This window comes from Molossus molossus, unplaced genomic scaffold (genome assembly GCF_014108415.1).
Source record: "Molossus molossus isolate mMolMol1 unplaced genomic scaffold, mMolMol1.p scaffold_m16_p_10, whole genome shotgun sequence".
Lineage (NCBI taxonomy): Eukaryota > Metazoa > Chordata > Mammalia > Chiroptera > Molossidae > Molossus > Molossus molossus.
The window spans coordinates 15,483,792-15,506,190 of record NW_023425345.1 but is presented as its reverse complement, the minus strand read 5'-3'; the positions used below and the strand labels follow the sequence as shown (position 1 = coordinate 15,506,190).

At 38.8% G+C, this 22,399-nt stretch overlaps 2 protein-coding genes across 8 annotated transcripts in view; one reads left to right on the top strand and one right to left on the bottom strand.

The window, feature by feature from the left end:
- DEPDC4 (DEP domain containing 4) overlaps positions 1 to 2,012 on the bottom strand; it is a 45,328-nt gene extending 43,316 nt beyond the window's left edge. For all 6 annotated transcript variants that reach the window (XR_004958258.1, XM_036250675.1, XM_036250676.1 and 3 more), the window contains exon 1: positions 1,867 to 2,012. Coding sequence is in view for 5 of the 6 variants with exons in the window: in XM_036250675.1 (XP_036106568.1) it covers positions 1,867 to 1,990 (124 nt within the window). In the remaining variant the exon portion in view is untranslated. The remainder of the gene's footprint in view (positions 1 to 1,866) is intronic.
- The window catches only part of SCYL2 (SCY1 like pseudokinase 2), a 78,688-nt gene that overhangs the window by 11,814 nt on the left and 44,475 nt on the right, over positions 1 to 22,399 (top strand). Inside the window, exons 2-3 of one of the 2 annotated variants that reach the window (XM_036250671.1) lie at positions 1,247 to 1,317; positions 18,510 to 18,714. In XM_036250671.1, coding sequence (XP_036106564.1) covers positions 18,538 to 18,714 — 177 coding nt within the window. In that variant the 5' untranslated portion in view covers positions 1,247 to 1,317; positions 18,510 to 18,537. Of the gene's footprint in view, positions 1 to 1,246; positions 1,318 to 2,164; positions 2,353 to 18,509; positions 18,715 to 22,399 lie in introns of those variants that run through there. The other variant, XM_036250670.1, reaches the window with a different exon arrangement.

The following is a 22,399-nucleotide window of genomic DNA, read 5'->3' as shown; positions in this document are numbered from 1 at the left end:
TGGTTCGATTCCAGGTCAGGGCACATGCTCAGGTTGTGGGCTCCATCTCCAGTAGGGGGTATGGAGGAGGCAGCCCATAGGTGTTTCTGTCTCTCTCTCTCTCTCTCTTTCTTCCTCTTTCTGAAATCAATAAAAACATATTTTTAAAAAGTTTGTGAATAATAATGAAAACAATAGAAATGTCCATCAACTGAGGACTCGTTAAATAAATTATGGCATAGCTTTACTATGGAATATTAAGCAGCCATTAGGAAGAATGAGGTTTATAGCATGCAAGGATATCATTAAATAGGAAAAACAAAACAAAAACAAAAACCCAACGAGTTGAGCAGAACAATTTGTATACTATCATCCTAGTTATGTAAAAATAAATTCCCAAAATACATACAAATATATGCAAATAAATAGAAAGAGAGGCCTGGAAGGATAATCTTCAAACTACTAACCTTTGGGAAGTAGGATTGTAATGAAAGATGTTCGGTTTTTATTCTATATATTTCCAAATTTTTATAACGTACATGTGTAAACTTTTCAACTGGAGACAGTAAAATTTTTATTGAGATATAAATGACATAGCACAAAATTCACCCTTTAAAAATGTACAATTCCATGTTTATTTATTTAATTTAAATTTTTTTTTCCTATATTGATTTTAGAGAGAGAGGAAGGAAGAGGGAGAGAGAGAGAGAGAGAGAAACATCGATGTGAGAGAGACACATCGAGTGGTTGCCACCCACATGATCCCAACCAGGGCCAGGGACAAACTGCCACCGAGGTATGTTCCCTTAGCGGGAACCGAACCCAAGACTCTCTGGTCCGCTGGCTAATGCTCTAACCACTGAGCAAAACAGGCCAGGGCCAATTCCATGTTTTTTAGTGCAGTCACAAATTGTACAACCATCACTATTATAACTGCAGACCATTTCATTACGTCAAAAAGAAACCCCTGCATTTAGCAGTCACTCCTTATTTCCCTCTACCCCAGTAATTTTTTAAAATAAAAAATGCTAAGAATGATAAAGGAATAACTTGAAACATCCAGAATGTTGTTTCTAGATTTTTGTTGTTGTTGTTAAAATTCAATAATTTAAGTTCTCTCCTCCTTTGACTATTGATAACTGAAAGTAGATGCCCAGTTTTACATAACAGTCTGATGTTTACGACAAAATGACAGAAATAAAAACCCACTACCTTCAAATGCCTTTAGTAACAGACGGTGTTGATCTGTCTATCCCTTAAATACTAGCCCAAGACGCTCCAGACAGTGCGGAGAAAGCAGTGGCCTGTGGAAGGTGAGCAGTGGAAAGGTGGTAAAAGGTAAGAGAATCGGGGAGTAATGGATGGGGTAGGCACGGCGCAGGATTGCGGTGGGGTGAGGGGTAGAAATCTGAGTGGTGGAGACAAGGGTATTTTCCATGGACCATTTGCCTTTAACCTTTATTAAATAAGTAGGCTAGAAGGCATAGTCCTCGTGCTCAAGGCACTTGCCATCTAGTACTTCAACCTCTTTTAGTTCTAAGTGTAGCCTGTCTACCAACAGCATTGGCATCGTCTGGGCACTTAGGAGAAACGCAGAATATCAGACTACTCTTGAATCCATAAATTGCATTTTAACAAAATCCCCAAATGACTCGTGTCCATATTCAAGTTTGAGAAGCAATACTTTCCTGGACTTCCCCGGGAGAGTAGTTCGTTAAAGCCCAAGTCAGGGTGCTTAGTCCAGGACCGGGGAAGGCAGGTGCGCCAGGGACGAGGCGGGGCCAGGAAAGGGGCGGACCCCAGAAGCCTGGGGCGCACAGGCGGAACTACCCGACCCTCAGCGGCCCTCCCCTTCAGCACACATTTAGTTAGGATCTATAGGGCTACCTGTCCTCCTTTTCCTGCATAAGCCACTTCCACGGCTCACGAAACTCGATCCGCTCTGTCCTGGGCCGGGATGCTCGCTCGGGCTGCCAAGTCTGCGAAACCGCGGAGTCAAAAGAACCGCCATCAACTCGCACGCCGGCCCCTCCTCCGGCCCGTAACCCCGCCCCCACCTGATCCTCGGGGGGCGGAGGCCAAGGTAGCCCTGGTCCCGCCTCTTCCGGACCAGCAGGAAGTGACGTAATGCCCTGGCCGGCCGGTCTTTCGGTCTTCTTCCCAGTCCCTTACTCTTCCTCCCCAGTCCCTCCCCACCCCTCCCCTTTCCCTCCTCCGGCTCTAGCCTGTGAGGCCGCGCGGGTGGAGGAGGCTATGGAGTAAACTGGCAGCTTCGGCCGGACGCTGAAGCGGAGCTGGAGCAACCCGGAGGCGTTTGGCAGGGCGGGGGAAACGAGCCCCAGCACCGCCCCTCCCGGGAGGAGAGGGGAAGAGGTGAGTGACCGTCCCCGCTGGCCGCGCTCCGCCGGGGCTCCCTAGGCCCGCGAGGAGGGAGTGGGGAAGGAGCCGCGCCGGGGCTAGGCCGCCCAGGACCCCCGGGGCTGGCGACTGTTGCTAGGTGACGGGCAAGCGGGCCGAGGGCCGGGCTGGCGGGGCGGTGGGCGCCCGCGCGCAGCCGAGCTCAGGGAGCGGATCCGAGAGGCCCGAGTCCCGGACAGGGCCTTGAAGTGCCGGGAGACCGGGGCCGGAGCCGCCTGTCGCAGGGAGAGACCCCGCTCCGGCTCGGGAGCTCGGGTTTCCGTGGCGGGGCTCTTGGTTCCCTTTTGGGAAATTGGACACTCCTCTGGGACTGGGTGAGACAGCTCCGCTCAGTTCGGAGGTCCGTCTCTGATAACCCGGGTTACCAATCTGGGCCCTACCTCCCTGCGTCCTTTTCTGACAGTGGCTGTGGTTCTGGAACGGAAGGTTATTGTGTTTGAGGTGGGTGGGGCAGGTGTTTTCTTAAGGCTAAAAACCCCGTCGGTGGCTTCTGCACTATTGATTTTCTAAGCGGGAGAGAAAGGATGGAGGAAGGTTTAGACCAAAAAAGGTTGCAAAAACTTACTGGGTTCCGACTGGATACATACCTATGATTAGTAATTAGGGAGCCCAATTTTGTCAGGTGGGCTCCTAGAACAGTCTTCTTGAGTCTCCAGACTCTAGCGACTAAAGGCACTATGCTATGTCAGTAGTGACTTACAGTTGTAAATTGCAAGCTTTTTTTTTTTTTTTTTTTTTTAGTTGCAAGCTATATTTTTGTGGATCAAACTCAGGAATTATCTGTATGATGATTTGTTTTACAAATTGGATTCTATAAATAAGAAGTTTTCTCGAAGACATTCACATGCCTCTCCATTCTGGAAAATTACCATAGTACAGCCTGTCACTGTAAAACCCCATCTTGCTGTGGTAATGATGTAAAAGTCAGGTGCTTGTAGCTAGATCCTTTTTGAACTCGCAGGCTCTCTTTGTTTGTCTTCCTGTCTTATTCTTTAGTATAAATATTAATTTTTTTAAAAGTTAAAAAATTATCAGCTGAGTATAGGTAGAATTTTTGTTAGTATTAAACTGTACTCATAAAAGATGCTTTTGGGGGATTGTGTAAAAGAAAGGAGAACTTAATGGGAGGTAAGAACCTTTGTTCTGATCCACTTTACACACCTGCAGAAACCTATTCTTTTGTCTCTAAGATCCATGAACAACCAATAAAATAAATACAGGCATATTGTACTTCCATGCAACAAAATATTTCTGTGCAAATCAACCCTGTAATTGGGAATAACTACCCATGCTCGCATGTTTGAAATTTATGACTTACCCTCCGAGAAAAATAGGTCCTCTTATTGTGCAAGTGACTGGCTTCATCATCTGTCTTTTTCTATAGGAGTAGAAGTGTGACTGCTTTCTCTGTCTTATGATTCATTATCAGTCTCTCACTAAGTCCTGTTGATTTTGCCTCCTGAATATCTCTTGTCTGTCTTTGTCTTTGCCACTGGTACTCTGGTTCCAGACACCATTATCTCTCATCTGAAGTATCACTAGCCTCCTAATTATGGTCTACTTGCATTTACTGTGCCCCTTTGTAGGTTTCCACATCAGTCTGCGTGGCATTTTAAAAAAAGCATACCTAAGACTATAATTTCAGGTATCATTTCTATAGTTCATTAAAAAAAGCATATCTAATCTTATTTCCATGCTTAAAACCCTTCAGTGGCTTTCTTTGTTTTTAATAGAAACTAAAATCTTTAACAGCCTTTTGGGATCCCCCGCTTGCCTTTCCAACCTCATCTTCACAGTACTTTCTGGCATTCCTTTCTTCCCTAGTCATTCTGTTCTGCTTCAGGTACATGGCTTTTGGTTATAAGCTTCCTCTGCTTGGAAATGCATTTCCTTTCATTTTCATCCAATTAATGCCTACTGATTCAGCTCACTTCAGGAAGACTTTCCTGATTAGGATAGATTCTTTTAATTATATGTACTCATAACACCATTACAGAGTTGCCATATTTATTAATACTTAATAATTTACTGAGATGTTCCTACTCTTTTGATACTGTGTAAATGCTTAATATATGTTTATTAAATGAATGAATTCATTGAATGCTTACTAAATGTTCCAGGAATTGTACTAAACATTTTACATGCCTCATCATCTTTAATCCTAATAGAAATCACTTGAGGGATGGGTGGCATTTCCCCCTTTGTTAAAGGTTAGAAATAGTATTAGTGAGGCTAGTTGGTGGTCACAGTTTGAGTATTAAGTATTAGAACTGGCATTTGAACCCAGGCTTCCTTGCCACTGAAGGTTGTGTACTTAAATCATATAACACTTAATTCTCACTCTTTACATCAGAATCACCTGGGGGAGCTGCTCAAAATGCAAATATCCTGACTTCACATTTATAGATTCTGATTCCAAATGTTTGAAATAGTACATAAGCATCTGTATGGTTTGACAAGGTATTCAGTCATTAGATGTTATTAGATGTTCACTAAGAGTTTGAAAACATTTTCTTAGACAACACTTCAGTACTTTATTAGTATCACTTTTCACATACTGTACTACAATGTATTTCAAATTTTATATGTTCTTAAATCAAGGAAGAACTGTAGACCCAAGGAAGTGAACTTAATGGTAATTTACTCAAATTTCCTACCTGGTTGTGCCTTTCCCCCCTTTCCCAGCTGAAGGGGCTGAATACAGTAAGACTCTGCCACCCCAGTGCTTTTTTAATTACAATAATTTAAAGAATCTGATTTCCTGTAGTAAAAACTATACCAGGTACATGGGCTGAAACTGCCTTCAAAAGAGTTGGATATAATCTCTCCTCAGATGTTACTTATTGTTCACATTACTAATTTGATATTTAAGCATATGTTTCCTCATGATTTTTCTCATGTTGCTTTCTTTTTTTTTTTTAATTTAAACTTTTCTTTATTGTTTAATGTATTAGAGATGCCCCTCTTTTTCTCCCCCCTTGACTCCCTCCTCTTCACTTCCACCCTCCTCCTGCTTTCCCCACACTATTGTCTGTGTCCGTTGGTTATGCATATATGCATAGAAGTTCTTTGGTTTCTCTCTTCCCGCTCCACCTCCCCACTTCACTTTGAGGTTCATCAGTCTAACAGCCAATTTGTACTTCCTAGTCCCTTCATCTTTTCCACCCTTCTCCCCTCCCATCTGGCAACCAATAAAAAGTTCTTTGTATCTATGAGTCTGTTTCTGTTCGGCTTGCTCATTTTGTTTGTAGATTCAATTGTTGATAGATATGTATTTATTGCCATTTTATTGTTCATTTTTTTTTATTTTCTTCTTCAAGAAGACCTGTCACCATTTCATATAATACTCGTTTGGTGGTGGTGAACTCCTTTAGTTTTTTCTTGTCTGGGAAACTCTTTATATGGCCATTGATTCTAAATGATAGCTTTGCAGGATAGAGTAATGTTACTTGTAGGTCCTTGCTTTTCATCACTTTAAATATTTCTTGCCACTCCCTACTGGCCTGCAAAGTTTCTTTTGAGAAATCAGCTAACAGCCTTATGGGAGCTCCATTGTAAGTAACTAACTGCTTCTCTCTTGCTGTTTTTAAGATTCTCTCTTTGTATTTAACCTTTGGCATTTTGATGATCTTGTGTCTTGGTGTGGATCTCTTTGAGTTCATCTTGTTTGGGACTCTCCGTGCTTCCTGGACTTGTATGTCTATTTCCTTCGCCAAGTTAGGGAAGTTTTCTGTCATTATTGTTTCAAATAGGTTTTCAATTACTTGCCCTCTCTCTTCTCCCTCTGGCACTCTTATAATGTGAATGTTGGTACCCTTAAAGTTGTCCCACAGGCTCCTTATACTATCCTCGTATTTTTGGATTCTTTTTTCTTTTTTTTTTTTTTGTGATATGTGCCCCTAGCAAGAACCGAATCCAGGACTCTCTGGCCCGCAGGCCGACCGATGCTCAACCGCTGAGCCAAAATGGCCAGGGCGGATTCTTTTTTCTTTTTGCTGTTCTGATTGGCGTTTTTTGCTTCCTTATATTCCAAATTGATGGTTTACTTCTTGGCTTCACCTACTCTACTATTGATTCCCTGTAAATTATTCTTTATTTCAGTTAGTGCATCAGTCATTTCTGACTTGTCCTTTATTATGCTCTTGAAGCCCTCACAAGTTCAGTGAGCGTCCTTATAAGCAGTGTTTTAAACTCTGCATCTGTTAGTTTGCTTATCTCCATTTCATTTAGTTCTTTTCCTGGAGTTTTGTTCTTTTCATTCATTTGGGACATGTTTCTTTGTCTTCTCATTTTGGCTGCTGCCTATGTTTGTTTCTATGTACTAGGTAGAATTGCTATCTATCCTAGGCTTCCTAGGGTGGCTTACAGAGCTGGGCCCTCGGAGGTGCACCCTTCATATGGACTTGACATCCTTCTGTTGTAATTGAGTCTTGAGTACTGTTGGTATGTCAGTGGGAGGGATTTACTCAGGCTGATCAGCTGCAAGGACTGGCTGTGCCCATTAGCCACCAACCTCTGACTACCTTGGAGGATTAGCTGTGCAGGGGCCCACCACACAGAGCAAGACTTACTTCAGCAGGGCTCTGATACCCCCTGCGTCCATTTCTTGAGTATATCACTTGTGGAGGTGGCTGGGTGGTGGTGCTTCGATGTGGTCTGAAGCTGTTCACTGTGTTTCCTGGCTCTGAGGCAAGGTCATCCACTACCTGTGTTCTTCCCGGGGCCACCAGGCATAAACTACAAAGTGATCTGCTGATGGCTGCTGCTTGTGCTGGGCTTGGAGGTGCCCAGCGAAGCAAAGCTATGAACCAAGGCTGATCCTTCTAGTGCCAGGCCTGGGGCCACTTAGTGAGAAGTATGGGGCTTGCCGTGGCCAGATGCTGCTTGTTTGAGAGAATTTAGGAAAATCTGAAGCAGGAGCCAAAACAGGCCAATCCTATGGTAAAGCCATTGGAAACAGTTTGGGTGGGCCTGCAAGTTGGGTGGGAAGGGGCCTCAGGGAATCACCAGGGCTGGGCAAACAGTCTGAACCAGGTTGCTGGATATGGAGGCCGTCTGCCTGCCCTGTAGGGGAAGGGCTCACCAAAGGATCAATGGCCTCTACCAGCACTTCTGTCCAGGAGAAAGCTGCCTCTCCAGTCCTTGCCCCGATGCCAAACAGCTCAGTTCTTCACTGTATGTCTCTGGTGCCTTTCAAGGTGCCTCCCCTGCATGCTTGAGTTCAGAGGGAGTGGGTCCGAGTAAGTCCCTTCATGGGACCTTTAAGAGGAACTGCCTGGGGCTCCAGCAGCTTCAGTCTCCCTGAGCCTCAGTTCCAGCTGGTTTTTACAGGCAGAAGTTATGGGGATTCTCTTCCTGGCACTGGAACCCTGAGCTGGGCACCTGGTGTGGGATGGGGACCCCTCAGTCCTCAGGGAGGACCTTCCCAGCCAGGTATCCTCCTGAGTTTTATCTGCTACACGTGGGTGTGGGACCAGCCGTCTGTGCCTCTGCCCCTCCTACCAGTCTGGATCAGTCTGGATGTGGCTTCTTTAATTTTGTAGTTGTAGGACTTCCATTCAGCGTGATTTCAGGTGGTTTTGAAGGATGTTTGTTTTGTAGTTGTAATTTTGATGTGGTCATGGGAGGAGGCGAGTACTGTGTTTACCTATGCCGCCATCTTGACTGGAAGTTCATATTACTTTTTAAAATCTTGTTGTAGTGATTTATGTTTGTTTTTTAAAATCAGGTTTGTCTTCTGTAAGTAATCTGTTCTAGCTCAACTAATAATAATTAGATACTTTCTGTGTTTGGGAATAGAATGATTATACTCAGCTGGTATAATCTTTGTTTTCTGAGTAAGATTAAACATGACTTTCGTATAGGCCAAAGAATGGCTGCCCGGCCAGTATGGCTCAGTGGTTGTATGTCGACCCATGCACCAAGAGGTTGCTGGTTCAATTCCCGGTTAGGGCACATGTCCAGGTTGTAGGCCAAATCCCCAGAGGGGACGTGCAGGAGGTGGCTGATCGAAGTTCTCTCTCACTGATGTTTCTCTCCTTTTCCCTTCTTCTCTCTCTAAAAAAACGGAATGGTATTAACCATTTTAAAAAATGTTTTATCTTCTAAAATATATTTTCATTGATTTTTTATTTAGAGGAAGGATGAGAGAGAGAGAGAAACATCAGTTGGCTGCCTCCGGCACAACCCCTACTGGGGATTAAGCGGGCATCCCGGGCATGTGCCGTGACCAGGATTTGAACCGGGACCTCTCAGTCCATGGGATGATGCTCAATCCACTGAGCCACACTGGCCTGGCCTAACCGTTTTTTTTAAAAAACTAAATCTTTTAAAAACTTATACTAATCTCTGAGTGCTCCCACAGGAAAAAGAAAACACATATTTTAAGAATGCATCTCAGGATCATCATACTTTAGGTATAAACAGATAAGCACTGCATACAGGAGTATAGGTACAAAATGTTTTCCCAGATTTTATAAAGCATTTTACCAAAGGTATTTTTGTCATGTTAATGTAATTCTTATTTCAAATTACAAAATTTCATTTTATGAATGCTTAACTATTTAAATGACTGTGGATGTGATATACTTTTATTTTCAGGCATTCACATAGAGATTTCACACCCTGGTGCCTCTTTAAGGAATAAAACAAACTATTTTTAATTCATTTGTGTTTATTTATATTATTGTTCTTTGTAGTCAATATTTTGTGCTTATTGAAAGTCTAGTCTCTGCTAGGTGCCATGAGACTAACAGCTACTAACCATAATTTTATTATTAGATGTAATTACAGTAACCTTTTTATTTGAATTACAATATTTCCAATAAAAATGCAAGCTATTTCTACTTTTCAGTATTTTCTTCTTGGTGAATTAAGGGACTCTTTTTGCACTTGTGTTACTTAAAAATTCAGAACGTATTTTAGCATAAATATAATTCTAGCTACTATATTCTTGCTATGTCTAGAGTTTTTGAGTAGGCAGAACTGAAAGAATTGCCATTTCTTTCAACTCCCTGCCATTCGGTGCTGTAATTTACTCAACCCACCTTCTGCCAGGTGCATGTAAAATCTAGTAATAAACAGATTCACCTACCGGTTCTACTAAAAGCCAAGTGATGCCTGAGCCAGATGGTAGAAAGGTATAATTTTGGAATCGTACTGAAGCTGTCTCAAATCTTATTTTGGCTGAGATTTAGTAGGGGAAGGTAATTGAATTTCAAGTGAATTCTTGTGGTATACAAGGGGAAATGGCTTATATAAATAAATATTTCTGTTGTTCATAATTTTGTCTTTGGAAAAAGATGCTTATTTCTTTACTCATTAATGAAGTAAAAATTTGAAAATCTGTCATTTAGTTTAAGAAAAGATATTTGGACTCTAGGTTTCTTGTATGTCAAAAGGCTATTGCTAATAATTTAAAAATCTTGTTTTAGAAACTTATTCAGTTCTTTCTGTCCTTAGCCTTCTGTTGTTCTCATGATATTCTTTTTGGGTCACTGTTTTCAAGCCCGTAGCCTTAACTATTGTACTGCTTAAAAGCTCATGGTGCCCAAATTTTTATCTTCAGTCAAGAAGATTTTTCTAAGTTTTTGGCCAGCATATTTAAAAATATGAAAATCATTAAGGCAACTCAAATTCAACATGTCAAAATTGAGTTTTTCCTCCCACAAAAAACAAAACAATTGTCTCCTTTAAGTCCTGCCTTGGTAAATGATTTCACTCTCCACCTAGACTCTGAAATTAGATTGATTTTTTTTTTTTTTTAGAGAGGGCGGTATGGAGAGGTTGGGATTCCTAGTTTTGTTCCTTTATCTAATTGGTCAGTAAGTTCTCTTAGTTCTAACTCATACTGGTTTCTTAATTTTTCCTTTCTTCCCCTTCCTTACTGCTATTTCCGTAATTGAGCAACCTCTCCCTCTTTTAAAATTTTGATATATAATATAAAAGTTCATAATGAAATTTATTATATAATTATAAAATAAACATCCATTTAACTAGCATCTTTGAAATACCTGCTCCACTTGCCATCTCTTTCCTATCTTCTTTGTCCCTATTTCCAACTATCTTTTCCCTTTTTTCTTGCTTTGTGTACATGCACACACAATCTTCCCTAACTACATATTGATGTTCTCTTGAGTCCTGCCATAATCTTTGCTTTTTCCCTTAGCGTATCATTCACTCTGTTTAATGGATTGATCCTCTTACCTCATGCCTGAAATCCTTCTGTGGCTTATTATAGCTTGATTTTTTACTACTTTATACCCTTGGTGATCTGGCTTTTCTAAGTTTCCTTTTCCATACTTAGTTCTTATACTCCAGCTTTTATCTGAACTTTGTTATTACTCTAGTACTTCTATCATTCACTGTCTAGTTTACCTTTAAAGACATCTCTAGTATTACTGTTTGGGGGAAACTTTCTTCCATCTGTTCCTCTTATTTTTGCTCTTATAACACTGTTCATGCATTTTCTTTAGCATTTTATTACTGTAGGCTAATGCTGTGGTTGGCTTACTTCTCTGTCTCTTGCCCTTTGATGGTAAGATCTTTCATGACTTATTTTTCCTTTACTTTTTTCTTCCCAGTTTCTTATATGGTATCAGGTACATAGTGGGTACTCAATGCATATTAATTCACCATATGAATTTCCATTTCTGTTTCTACCCTGTGTGTACTCTAGTACTGACTCTGTTTAGGTGATAGATAGGCATATTTTTAAATTTTTAGTTAGAGTATAAGGGAAGGAAGGGATGAGAGCGAGAGAGAAACATCAATGTGAGAGAGACTCATTGATTGGTTGGTTGCCTCCCACATGACACTGACCAGGAATCAAACTTGCAACCCAGGTATGTGCCCTTCACTGGGAATCAAACCCTCAACCTTTTGGTCCAAGGGCTGATGCTCCAACCTCTGAGCCAAACTGGCCAGGGCTTAAGCCCACTTTTGTGTTCCCAAAACATGGTACATTTATACCTCTACTGAATTGCTGTAAGTCTTTGGAGGTCTGAGTCTGCTGTTGGACTAAGTCCCCAAAGAGCAGATATGTTTCCATTTACATCTGTATTTACAGTGTCTAACAAGTGCATACCATGTAATATGTGGCTGCTCAGGCAGAGTTAGAGGAATTCGTATGTAGGTTTTATATAGGATTTATGTGTCCCTTCACCTTCGTATCAAAATTAGCAGCAAAGGTTCATAGAGAACAATTTGGCATAGCAATCAATGTTTTCATAATGCCAATAGCAACATTTTCAACTGCTTACAGAAATGCAGCATTAAATTAAAAAGGGAAAGTGAATCACTATTTCTATTTATGCACAGTTCAAGTGTTTAACAGAAGAAAGTAGGTAATATGTGCATAAATATAACTTAATTAACAGAAAAAAATTGGCGGATACAAAATAGCACTACCTTAGTCCAGTGGCCTTACAAATATTTTTGCTTGTGTATTCTCTAATTTTGAAAAACAATGTTCTTCTTTGCATGTTTTTAAGTTGATGACATCTGAAGTTTTTCACCAAGAATTAAGATAGTTACAAAGGCTCTAATTTCCCTTTTTTAAATTTTATTTTCATGAAAACCTTGTTTCTTTTTTTAAAGTGATATCTTTTTATTAATAATTAATTTATTAAATATGTTTTTATTGATCTTTCAGAGAGAGAGGAAGGGAGAGAGAGATAGCAGCATCAATTAGAGAGCAACATCGATTGGCTACCTCCTCCTGCACGCCCCCTACTGGGAATTGAGCCCGCACCCCTGGGCATGTGCCCTGACTGGGAATCAAACCGGAACCTCTCAGTCCATGGGAGGATGCTCAGTCCACTGAGCCACATTGGCCAGGCGAAAACCCTGTTTCTTAATTGTAATTCTGTGAAGATACGATATGGGGTCTTTCTATCTTCAGTATTTCTTTTTTTTTTTTTATCCTCACCCGAGGACATTTTTCCTTTTTTTTTTTGTTTAGGTAGAGTGGGAGGAGAGAGAGGAACAGAGAGAGAGAGAAACATCGATGTGAAAGGAACACATCGAGTGGTTGCCACCCGCACAACCGACCAGGGCCGGGGACAAACTGCAACCGAGGTACATGCCCTTAGCGGGAACCGAACCCGGGTCTCTCAGGACCGCAGGCCGACGCTTTAACCGCTGAGCCAAACCGGCCAGGGCAATCTTCAGTATTTCTTAGCAAACTTCTTTTTGCTTTACTCATAAGGAACTTTCTCTCAGGATTAATGCATTCTCGAATTCCTTCTTCTTACCCTCCAAAGTTTTTTATACCATATGTAAATGCCATATAATAAGACTGGGATGGCTGAAAAGAATACTTTTATTTGGCAAAGTGGGAGAAAATTGTGAAGAAAGAAAGAGTTGGTTAAGAAAAATTTGCAGGACACAGACTTGTTCTCAGGCGGACTCAATTCTAGAAAAGAGTATGCATGGAAGTTGAGGATTTGAAGAATGATAGGGTTTGAAACTTCTTCTTGTACCATGGACATTTGAGAATCAGCTGAAGCCCTTCTCAGCATAATATTTTAGGATCAGCTTGTTAATTTCTACAAAAGCTTCTGTGATTCTGATTCAGTTGCATTGAACCAGTAGATTGATGGTGAAAATTGACATCTTTACAATGTGAGGCTTTCAATTCATGAACGCAATCTTTTCATATATTAGTCTTCAGTTTTTCTCAGCAAATTTTGTTGTTTTTATTTTCTAAATTTTGTATATCTCATTAAAATCATCCGTGTATGTTTCATGTCCTTGAAATGGTATATTTGACATTTCATGTTCAGTTGTCTGCTTCTAGTATATAGAAAATAGTCTTTTTAATGTGTTATTCTTGTATTCTATCATGTTAAATACACATATTCTAGTAGTTTTGGGGTTTTTTTTGTAGATTTCTTCTGACCTTCTATGTTATATGATCATATCATTTAGAAATAAAGAGTTTTATTTCTTCCCTCCCAATCTGAATGCCTTTTATTTTGTTCTATTTATTGCTTTTCACTAGAATCTCCCATAAGACTATTGAATAGTAGTGATAAAAGTAGATATACTTACTTTGTTCCCAAACTTAGGGAGAAAGCCATCAGTCTTTCATCTTTATTTATTTATTTATTGTTTTTATCCTCACCCGAGGACATTTTTCCATCCTTTGTACAGACAGAGTGGGAGGGAGAGAGAGGAAAAGAGAGAGAGGGAAACATTGATGTGAAAGGGACACATCGAGTGGCTGCCACCCACACGACCAACCAGGGCCGGGGACAAGCTGCAACCAAGGTACATGCCCTTAGTGGGAACCGAACCCGAGTCTCTCCGGACCACAGGTGAACGCTCTAACCGCTGAGCCAAACCGGCCAGGGCGGATTTTTTTTTTTTAAGTCTTTCATCTTTAAATATAATATTAGCTCTACGTATTAAAAGATACTATTGACCAGGTTGAGGAAGTTTCTTTCTGTTTTTAGTTTGCTGAGAGTTTTTATCATGAATGGGTATTGAATTCTGTCAAAAAATTTTATTGCCTTTACCGAGCTGTTTTCTTTTCTCCATTATTCAGTTAATACAATGAATTACATGTATTCGATTTTGAGTGTTGAATCAACCTGCATTCCTAAGATAAAAACACTTGGTTGGTGAGGGTTGGATTTGTTGGATGTGCTAATATTTTGTTAAGGATTTTTACATGTTGATGAGAATATTAATGTTCATTTAACTTATTATGACACTATTTGGTGGTGGTATCAGGGCAGCACAGACTATATAACATGAAATTTTCTGGAAGAGATTGTATAGACTTGCTATTATTTCTTCTTTAAATGTTTGATAGAATTCAGCAGTGAAACCTATGAGCCTGGAGTTTTCTTTGTGGTAAGGGTTGTAGTTACGAATTTAATTTCTTTTATATGGTACTGTCCTGACTTTCTGTTCCTCCTTGAGTCAATTTTGGTAGTTTTGAATATCAAGGAATTTTCCATTTCATCCATGTTGTTAAATTAATTGGCATAAGATCTTTCATTATATAATACTTTCTTCATCTTAAATCTATGAGATAGAGTTAGAATCTGTAGGAGTTCCTTTATTTCTGATATTGGTTATTTTTTCTAGATAACTATTTCTGTCTTTCTGTACCGCAGGCCGACGCTCCAACCGCTGAGCCAAACCAGCCAGGGCTAGATAACTATTTCTGATTTCTAGTTTAAGCTCGTTGTGATAAAAGAATATATATTATTTTAGTAGTTTTAAGTGTTGAGATATGTTTTGTGGCCCAGCATATAAAATGAATGTTCCATATATACATGAAAAAAAATGTATTTTGCAGTTGTAGAGTGTTTTAGGTCACATTGTTTGATAGTGTTGTTCAGGTCTTCTGTATCCTTACTGATTTCTGTCTGCTTGGTCTATTTGTTACTGAAAGAGGACCCTTGAAGTCCAACTGTAATTGTGGATTTGGCTTTTCAGTTCTATCACTTTTTGCTGCATTTGTTTTGAAGCTCTTTTATTGAGTGTGTTTGTTAGGTTTGGTTTGTCTTTTTTTTTTTGGTTATCCTCACCCGAGGATATTTTTCCACTTTTTGTACAGATAGAGTGGGAGGGAGAGAGAGGAAGGGAGAGAGAGAGAGAAACATCGATGTGAAAGGGACACATCGAGTGGCTGCCACCCGCACGACCAACCAGGGCCAGGGACAAACTGCATCCGAAGTACGTGCCCTTAGCGGGAACCGAACCCGGTTCTCTCCGGACCGCAGGCCGACGCTCTAACCGCTGAGCCAAACTGGCCAGGGCATACATTATTTTTTTCTTTTGTTTTTTTGGTATGTGCCCCTAGAGGGAACCGAACCAGGGACTCTCTGGTCCACAGGCCGATGCTCCAACCACTGAGCCAAACCGGCCAGGGCTAGGTTTGGTTTGTCTTGATGATTAACAACTTTATCATTATGAAATGTCCCTCTTTGTCTTTTTTTTTTTTTAAATTTTTTCTTTATTGATTTTAGAGAGAGAGGATGGGAGAGGGAGAGAGAGAGAGAAACATCAATGAGAGAGAACATCGATGTTCTGGGGATTGGGCTCACAACCTGGGCATGTGCCCTGACTGGGAATTGAACTGGTGACCTCTTGGTGCATGTGCGACGCTGAACCACTGAGCCACACCAGCTGGGCCCCTCTTTGTCTTGAAGCCTATTCTGTTTGTTATTAATATAGCCACTCTAGCTTGGTATATTTTCACATTCTTTTACTTTTAAATAATCGTGTAAACTGGTTTTAAAGTGAGTTACTTGTAAACAGCAAATAGTTGGGTCTTTCTTTTTTAAAATCTAGTTTGACAGTCTGTGCTTTTTAATTGGAATTTAAAATGATTTACACTTAATGTAATTATTTATATGGTTGGATTTAAATGTACTGTTTTGATATATGTTTTCTATTTGTCACATTTGTTCTTTGTTCCTTTCTTCCTCTTTTTATACTTCCTTTTGTATTAACTCAGTTTACTTGAGGATTCCATTTTATTTCCACTATTGGCTTTTTAACTATACCTTTATTATTTTAGTTATTACTCAGGAGTTTATAATATGCCTTTAACTTGCCATAATCTACCTTCAAATGATGTTGTACTACCTTACGTATAATGTAAGAATCTTTCAAAAATATACTTCCGTTTCCTTTCTTCTGTCTTTGATTATTTTGTCATATTTTTTGCTTAAGTACAATACACTTATTATTTTTGCTTTCAATGATCTGCTATTTTTTAAAGATAATATGAGACTTTTTTATATACCCATATACTTTTTATTTCCAGTGTCCTTCATTTCTGTTGTATATTTAGATTTCCATCTGTTTATCTTTTTCTTCTGTTTAAAGGACATTCTTTATTTATTTATTATTAATTAATTAATTTTTGTTACAGGTGTTTCTCCTTTTCCCCCCCATTAACACCCTCCTCTCGACCCCCCCCCCCCCAGTATTGTTGTCTATGTTCATTGGTTATGCTTATATGCATATAAGTTAAAGAACTTCCTTTAATATATCTTATAATGAATACTACTTGGCAGCAGATTCTCTTAGATTTTGTTTTCCTGAAAAAGTCTTTATTTCATATTTATTTTTGCAAGTGTTTTTCTTATGACTTGTAGAACTCTAGGTTGATAGTTTCGTTTGGTACTTGTTCGGTTGTTTTATGGCTTGCACAGTTTCTGATGAGAAGTCTGAGGAAAATTTTTATCTTTGTTCCTCTGTATATAATTTGCCTGTTTTTCTCTGGCTGCTTTTAAAATTGTTCTCTTAACCACTGATTTTCAGCTATTTGATATGACATGTCTAGGTATGGTGTTCTTTATGTATATCCTGCTTATGGTTCACTGAATTTGGAAAAGTTTTGGCCATTATTTTTTCAAATATTAATTCTCCTTTCTCCCCCTCAATTTTGGGATTCAGTTATATATGTTAGGCCATGATATTGTTACTGAGACTTTGTTCATTTTTTTTTCTCACCTTTTACTCTGTCTTCAGGTTTCACTGATATATATTTTTTCCTATACTGTCGAATCTGTTAATTACATCCTCTGAATTTTTTTGAGCTATTTTATTTTTCAGCTCAAGAATTTTTATTTGTATTTTTTTAAATGTTTAATTTCCTTTCATTATGTTTATGCTTTCCATTAACTATTTGAACGTCTGATAGCTTTTTAATGTCTTTGTTAATTCTATAAACTGTCATTTTGGAATTTGTTTTTATTGACTGATTTTGGTCTTGATTATGATCATATTTTCTAGCTTCTTGACATGTCTGATAATTATTGAGTGCCTGCTGAACATTGTGAATATTATATTTAGTATCAAAAATTTTTTTCCTTTAATGAGTATGGGTTTTTGTTCTGGTAGGTAGTTAAGTAACTTGTAATTTGATTATTTGAGAATTGCTTTTAGTTTATGAGGGCAGATTTAGAGCAGTTTTTACTCTAAGAATAGCCTTCCTACTAGTAAGACATGGTCCTTCTTTGATTTCTACTTAATGCCTTTAATGATCAACAGGACTCTCCACTCTGGCTGGTGAGAAATTAAATGATTTGCAGCTCTGTGTGAACCCTGGAACTATTTGGCTCACAACTGTCTAGTTGGTCCTTGTTTGACCGTGTAGAGTTTCACACTATGCATGTGAATCTTAGTATTTAACAAAGCATCAAGGGGACCCATATGCAAATTTTTGGAGCTCTTTTTCAGCATAGTAGTTTCTCTCTCCTTTTATTTAAAAAAATAATTTCCCCTTTCTCTTTGAAATTCTATCCCAGAACTCCCATCCCCCTCAGCATCCTTGACTTTCAGTTTGCCTCCTCAACTTTTTCACTCAGCTAGACTGCTTCTTGGAATTCTGCTCTCTGCTCTTTAGTTTGCATTGTGCCTCGAGGCAGAAAGCTGGGGCAGTCCCAGGGTTCACCTGGTTAGTTTGCTTTCTCATTGGGATCATATTCTGGTGCTGCCTTTTCAATGTTTGAAATTGTTTATTTCATATATTTTGTCCAGTTTCTAGTTGTTTAAGGTGAAAGAGTGGAATTCAGTCTGTTTCTCTGTCATGGCCAGAAGTGTGTAAAATTTTAAATATCTTTTTATGATTTATTGCTTGTGCATGTTTTATTGTCCTTTTGTAATCAATACTTTTCTTTTAGAAAATATTCTTAAATGATTTCACAGTTCAACAGCAATTATTTTAATGAACAGAACTTTTTAAAATACAAATTTATTGTTTAGTATAATATTAGCTCCTTTCAGGTTTTATATGGTTGTTTTTAGTGTGAAGAAAGATTCAGACCTTCCATACCACTATATGTCTTAAAGGATCCAGGTTACATAGTTGAACAACATTAATATCAGTGTCAAGTGTAAATATGTCTTCTTCCTGGTTTGTGACAGTTGAGGTTGAAGAGAACAGTTTGGTTCCTAGACTTAAATTTGCACACAAGTTATATTGAGTTCTCAGAAGACCAAACCAACATGTAGCTTTTATCTCTGTTGGATTCTTTGGCTTATTATTTGGGTATGTTAAACTTTTCAGACTAAATAATGAATGTTAAGTGCTTAAACAAGTGAAAACAAATGACCAGAGCTTCTCTATCCCTTTGTGTTTCTAGGTAATTATATCTACCTAAAATTGTAGCCATGGAGTCCATGCTTAATAAGTTGAAGAGTACTGTTACAAAAGTAACAGCTGATGTTACTAGTGCTGTAATGGGAAACCCTGTCACTAGAGAATTTGATGTTGGTCGACACATTGCCAGTGGTGGCAATGGGCTAGCTTGGAAGATTTTTAATGGCACAAAAAAGTCAACAAAACAGGTAAGTTTAAAATTTTTTCTTTATTGATTTTAGAGTGAAAGGAAGAGAGAGGTAGAGAGAGAGAGCTAGAAACAGTGATGAGTGAGAACATCGATTGGTTGTCTCCTGTATGCCCAACCACGGGGAATCAGGCCCATAACCTGGGCATGTGCCCTGACCGAGAATCAAACTGGTGGCCTCTTGGTGCATGGGTCAACGCTCAACCACTGAGCTACACTAGCTGGGCAAAACAGGTAAGTTTTAATTGAGTCCACTTGGAAAAAACGCATATGCTATAAGTATCATAATGTCCATGTATGCATTTTTATGTTAAATACCAACTAATGATGGTTTCTTTAGTTCTCATTTTGCCTAATGAAGATACACAAAGACAAATGCTTTTAAACATTCCATGAATCTTCTGGTTATAAATATATTGTTTGATATGTCATCTCCTCTTACAGTTTAATGTTGGTTACTTAGTAAAATAAACATATCAGCTGAGCAAATAAGTATGTAGTTTAGATTTTAATATTTGGCAAAGTATATCTTTTAGAATAAAAATTGTCCTGTTCTTTTTCATATTTTTCTATAAGTTATTGGAAAATACCCAGTTAAAATTTTTCAACATTAAATGTATTCTTTTTCAGTGGATTCTTATTCCCTCTTTAATTCTATAACCTTTAGAAAATAGATTTCTATAATCTTTTGTGTTTAACCTGATAGTTTTTACTATCAGAGGGGATACATTTATGGACTATAATCAGTAATGTGTCTTGATGTATACTGATTTCAAAATTATTTTAAAACTAACTGTTCTTTTAGTGAGGAGTAGTTTGAATGAGTTGTTGTATTATTTTTAAAATTTGACTTAAAGAGACCAATAGATTGTTCTCAGAGGATTATTACTGTTAAATTTTACCAACAGCTTTCTGTTGGAATTGTTAAAGAATTGAATTAGACTGTTCTTGCGCTGCATCCTTTATAATGAAATGGTAAACATAAAAAAAAAATCGAAAGATCGTCACGTTAAGACTTCTGTAGAACTGTGTTCTTTAAAAAGAAAAATCACGATTTCCAAAAATACTTTTACTTCCCTACAAGTGAAACATTTGGGTTAGTAAGACTTACGGGATTTATACACACATTTTCCAGTGACTATCACAGTACTTCATAAACACCTGGTACTGGTATGTCGTCGTACCTGATCTGTAAATCTTGTTTTTATTGTTTTTTAGTGTAAGTCTTTAAGTCCAAAGTTGATCTGTATCTTCAATACTGATTTATTTGATATTTTTTGAACATTGTTTTCTGTTTCAATTCATCAAAAGCTCATCCACAAAGTAAGTGATTTCTTGAGTATTGACTACTTAAAAAGGTCACGAAGTTTGTAAATGACCAAAATCCAACACTAGCACACATTGCTTTTACAATTAGTTATCTAAAGGGAAAGTGAAAAAGCATCAAACTTACTAAATTTTACATTACTTATTTTTGTTTTTATTTATCTTGAGATAGAGCGGGAGGGAGAGAGGGAGGAAGAAAGAGAGAGAAACATCAACTGGCTGCCACCCGCATGACCCAACCGGGGCCGGGGACAAACTGCAACCGAGGTACGTGCCCTTAGCGGAAACCGAACCCAGGTCTCTCTGATCCACGGGCCATCGCTCTAACCTCTGAGCCAAACCGAACAGGGCTACATTACTTAATAAGAATATGGTAACAGCCCTGGCTGATTTGGCTTAGTGGTTAGAGCGTCAGCCCGCGGACCAAAGAGTCACGGGTTCGATTCCAGTCCAAGGCAAATACCTCAGTTGTGGTTCGTCCCTGGCCCTGGTCAGGGTCGTGTGGGAGGCAGCTAGTCGATGTGGCTCTCTCACATCGATGTTTCTCTCTTCTCTCGCTCTCCTTCCCACAAACTGCAACCGAGGTCCATGCCCTCAGCGGTAACCAAACTGGGAATCTTTCCTCTTTGACCTAAAACAAATGAATGTTTGAGAGAGAATTTTGTGTTATTTCTTTTTCTTTATGAATTGTGTTTCTCTGAAGAGTGGTGAAACTGCAAGAGCTCACAAGCTCTTTCACATGATCTTTTTTAAAGACTTAACACATCTTGAAAAACTAAACATTTAAATTAGAAGCATTTATAAAATGTGTTATAGCAGAACACTTACTAAAATAAGATTGTGCACATGAATAGTGAGATAGGAACTTGAGCTTCTAGGTCATTTGTTTTTAGTTCAAATTAATAGTACATAATGCTCTTAGCTCCTGATTGTCCTGTGTCTCATAATGATCAAAAGAGGTAAGATAATATATTTATATATGAGTGTTATTTATTTTTATCTTCACCCGAGGACATTTTTGCATTTATCTTCAGATAGAGCGGGAGAGAGAGAGGGATGAAGAGAGAGAGAAACATTGATGTGAGAATCGACTGGTTGCCACCCACACAATCCCAACCGGGGCCAGGGACAAACTGCAACTGAGGTACGTGCCCTCAGTGGGAACCGAACTGGGGTCTCTCTGGATGCTCCATCCGCTGAGCCAATCCGGCCAGGGCATGAGTGTTATTTAAAGCTCTCACTCAAATCTGAAGGCATAAGTTGTGTTTTACTAGGGTGCTTTATATATATTGGCCATATGTTATTTCTAGGGGAGACAGAATGGTGCATTGGCTAAGAATGTGGGTACTAGAGTTAGACTAAATAGATTTGAATCTTGATTCTTCATCTTACCAGTTGTGAATTGAGGATAATAACTTGTCTCAAAGGGTTGCTATGAGTAATGAAATAATTCCTAAGAAGTACACAAATGCATAGGGAATAAGATGTTAAAATTCAGTAACTAAATAGTCCCTTTATGTTACCACTTTTCAGAGACTCAAATTTCTAATATTCTTAACTCATTTGTACATATATAAGGAGCCTCCAACTTAAAACAAGTTGTATTTGAGAAATGTATTGGTTTGGAATTCTGCGCTGAACCTCTGTTATGTGATTAGGTTGCTAGGCTAACTTGAGAAAACAATAATCTCAATGTGGCAAAAATAATTAGAAGAGAACAGCAATAACATGGAAAGATACTGTCTTGGATATTGATAATCTAGCAGTACTAGATTTAATTAGAAGTTTTTGAAAGGCTTTTGTAGATATTATGGAAGAGCTGTTAAAAAAATCTTTCACGGGTCGGGGGATGAGGAGGGAAGTGGAGGAGGGTCTAGCGGGGATAAATGGTGATGGACCGAGACTTGGGGAGGTGAACACACAATACAGATGATGTATTGTAGAATTGTGCACCTGAAACCTGTATAATTTTGTTAACCAGTGTCACTCAATAAATTCAATAAAAAGGGGAAAAAATCTTTCAAAGAATTTTGGAAGGCTAGCATTGATTCTTGCTAATTTTGCTTCCTGCTTTGTCAGTTTTCTTTGCGTTTATGTGGGAGATCTAGCAGTGGTAATACATCAGCTATCAATGTGGCTATTTTTTTACTGATATGTTAAGATCTGGTAACTGAATAGGAACTATTTTTCCTTGGGTAACTGAGAGAACGAAAGCAAGATGACAGTTATGGAAGATGTGTGATATTAGTAGTACAAAATAAGCTGTGAATGATTTCAAAGAGAGGCGATGGGGGAGCATATTCCTGTACTGGTAACCATTCCCATTACTACCCATAACAAGGTGGGGGATAGGTTGGAAG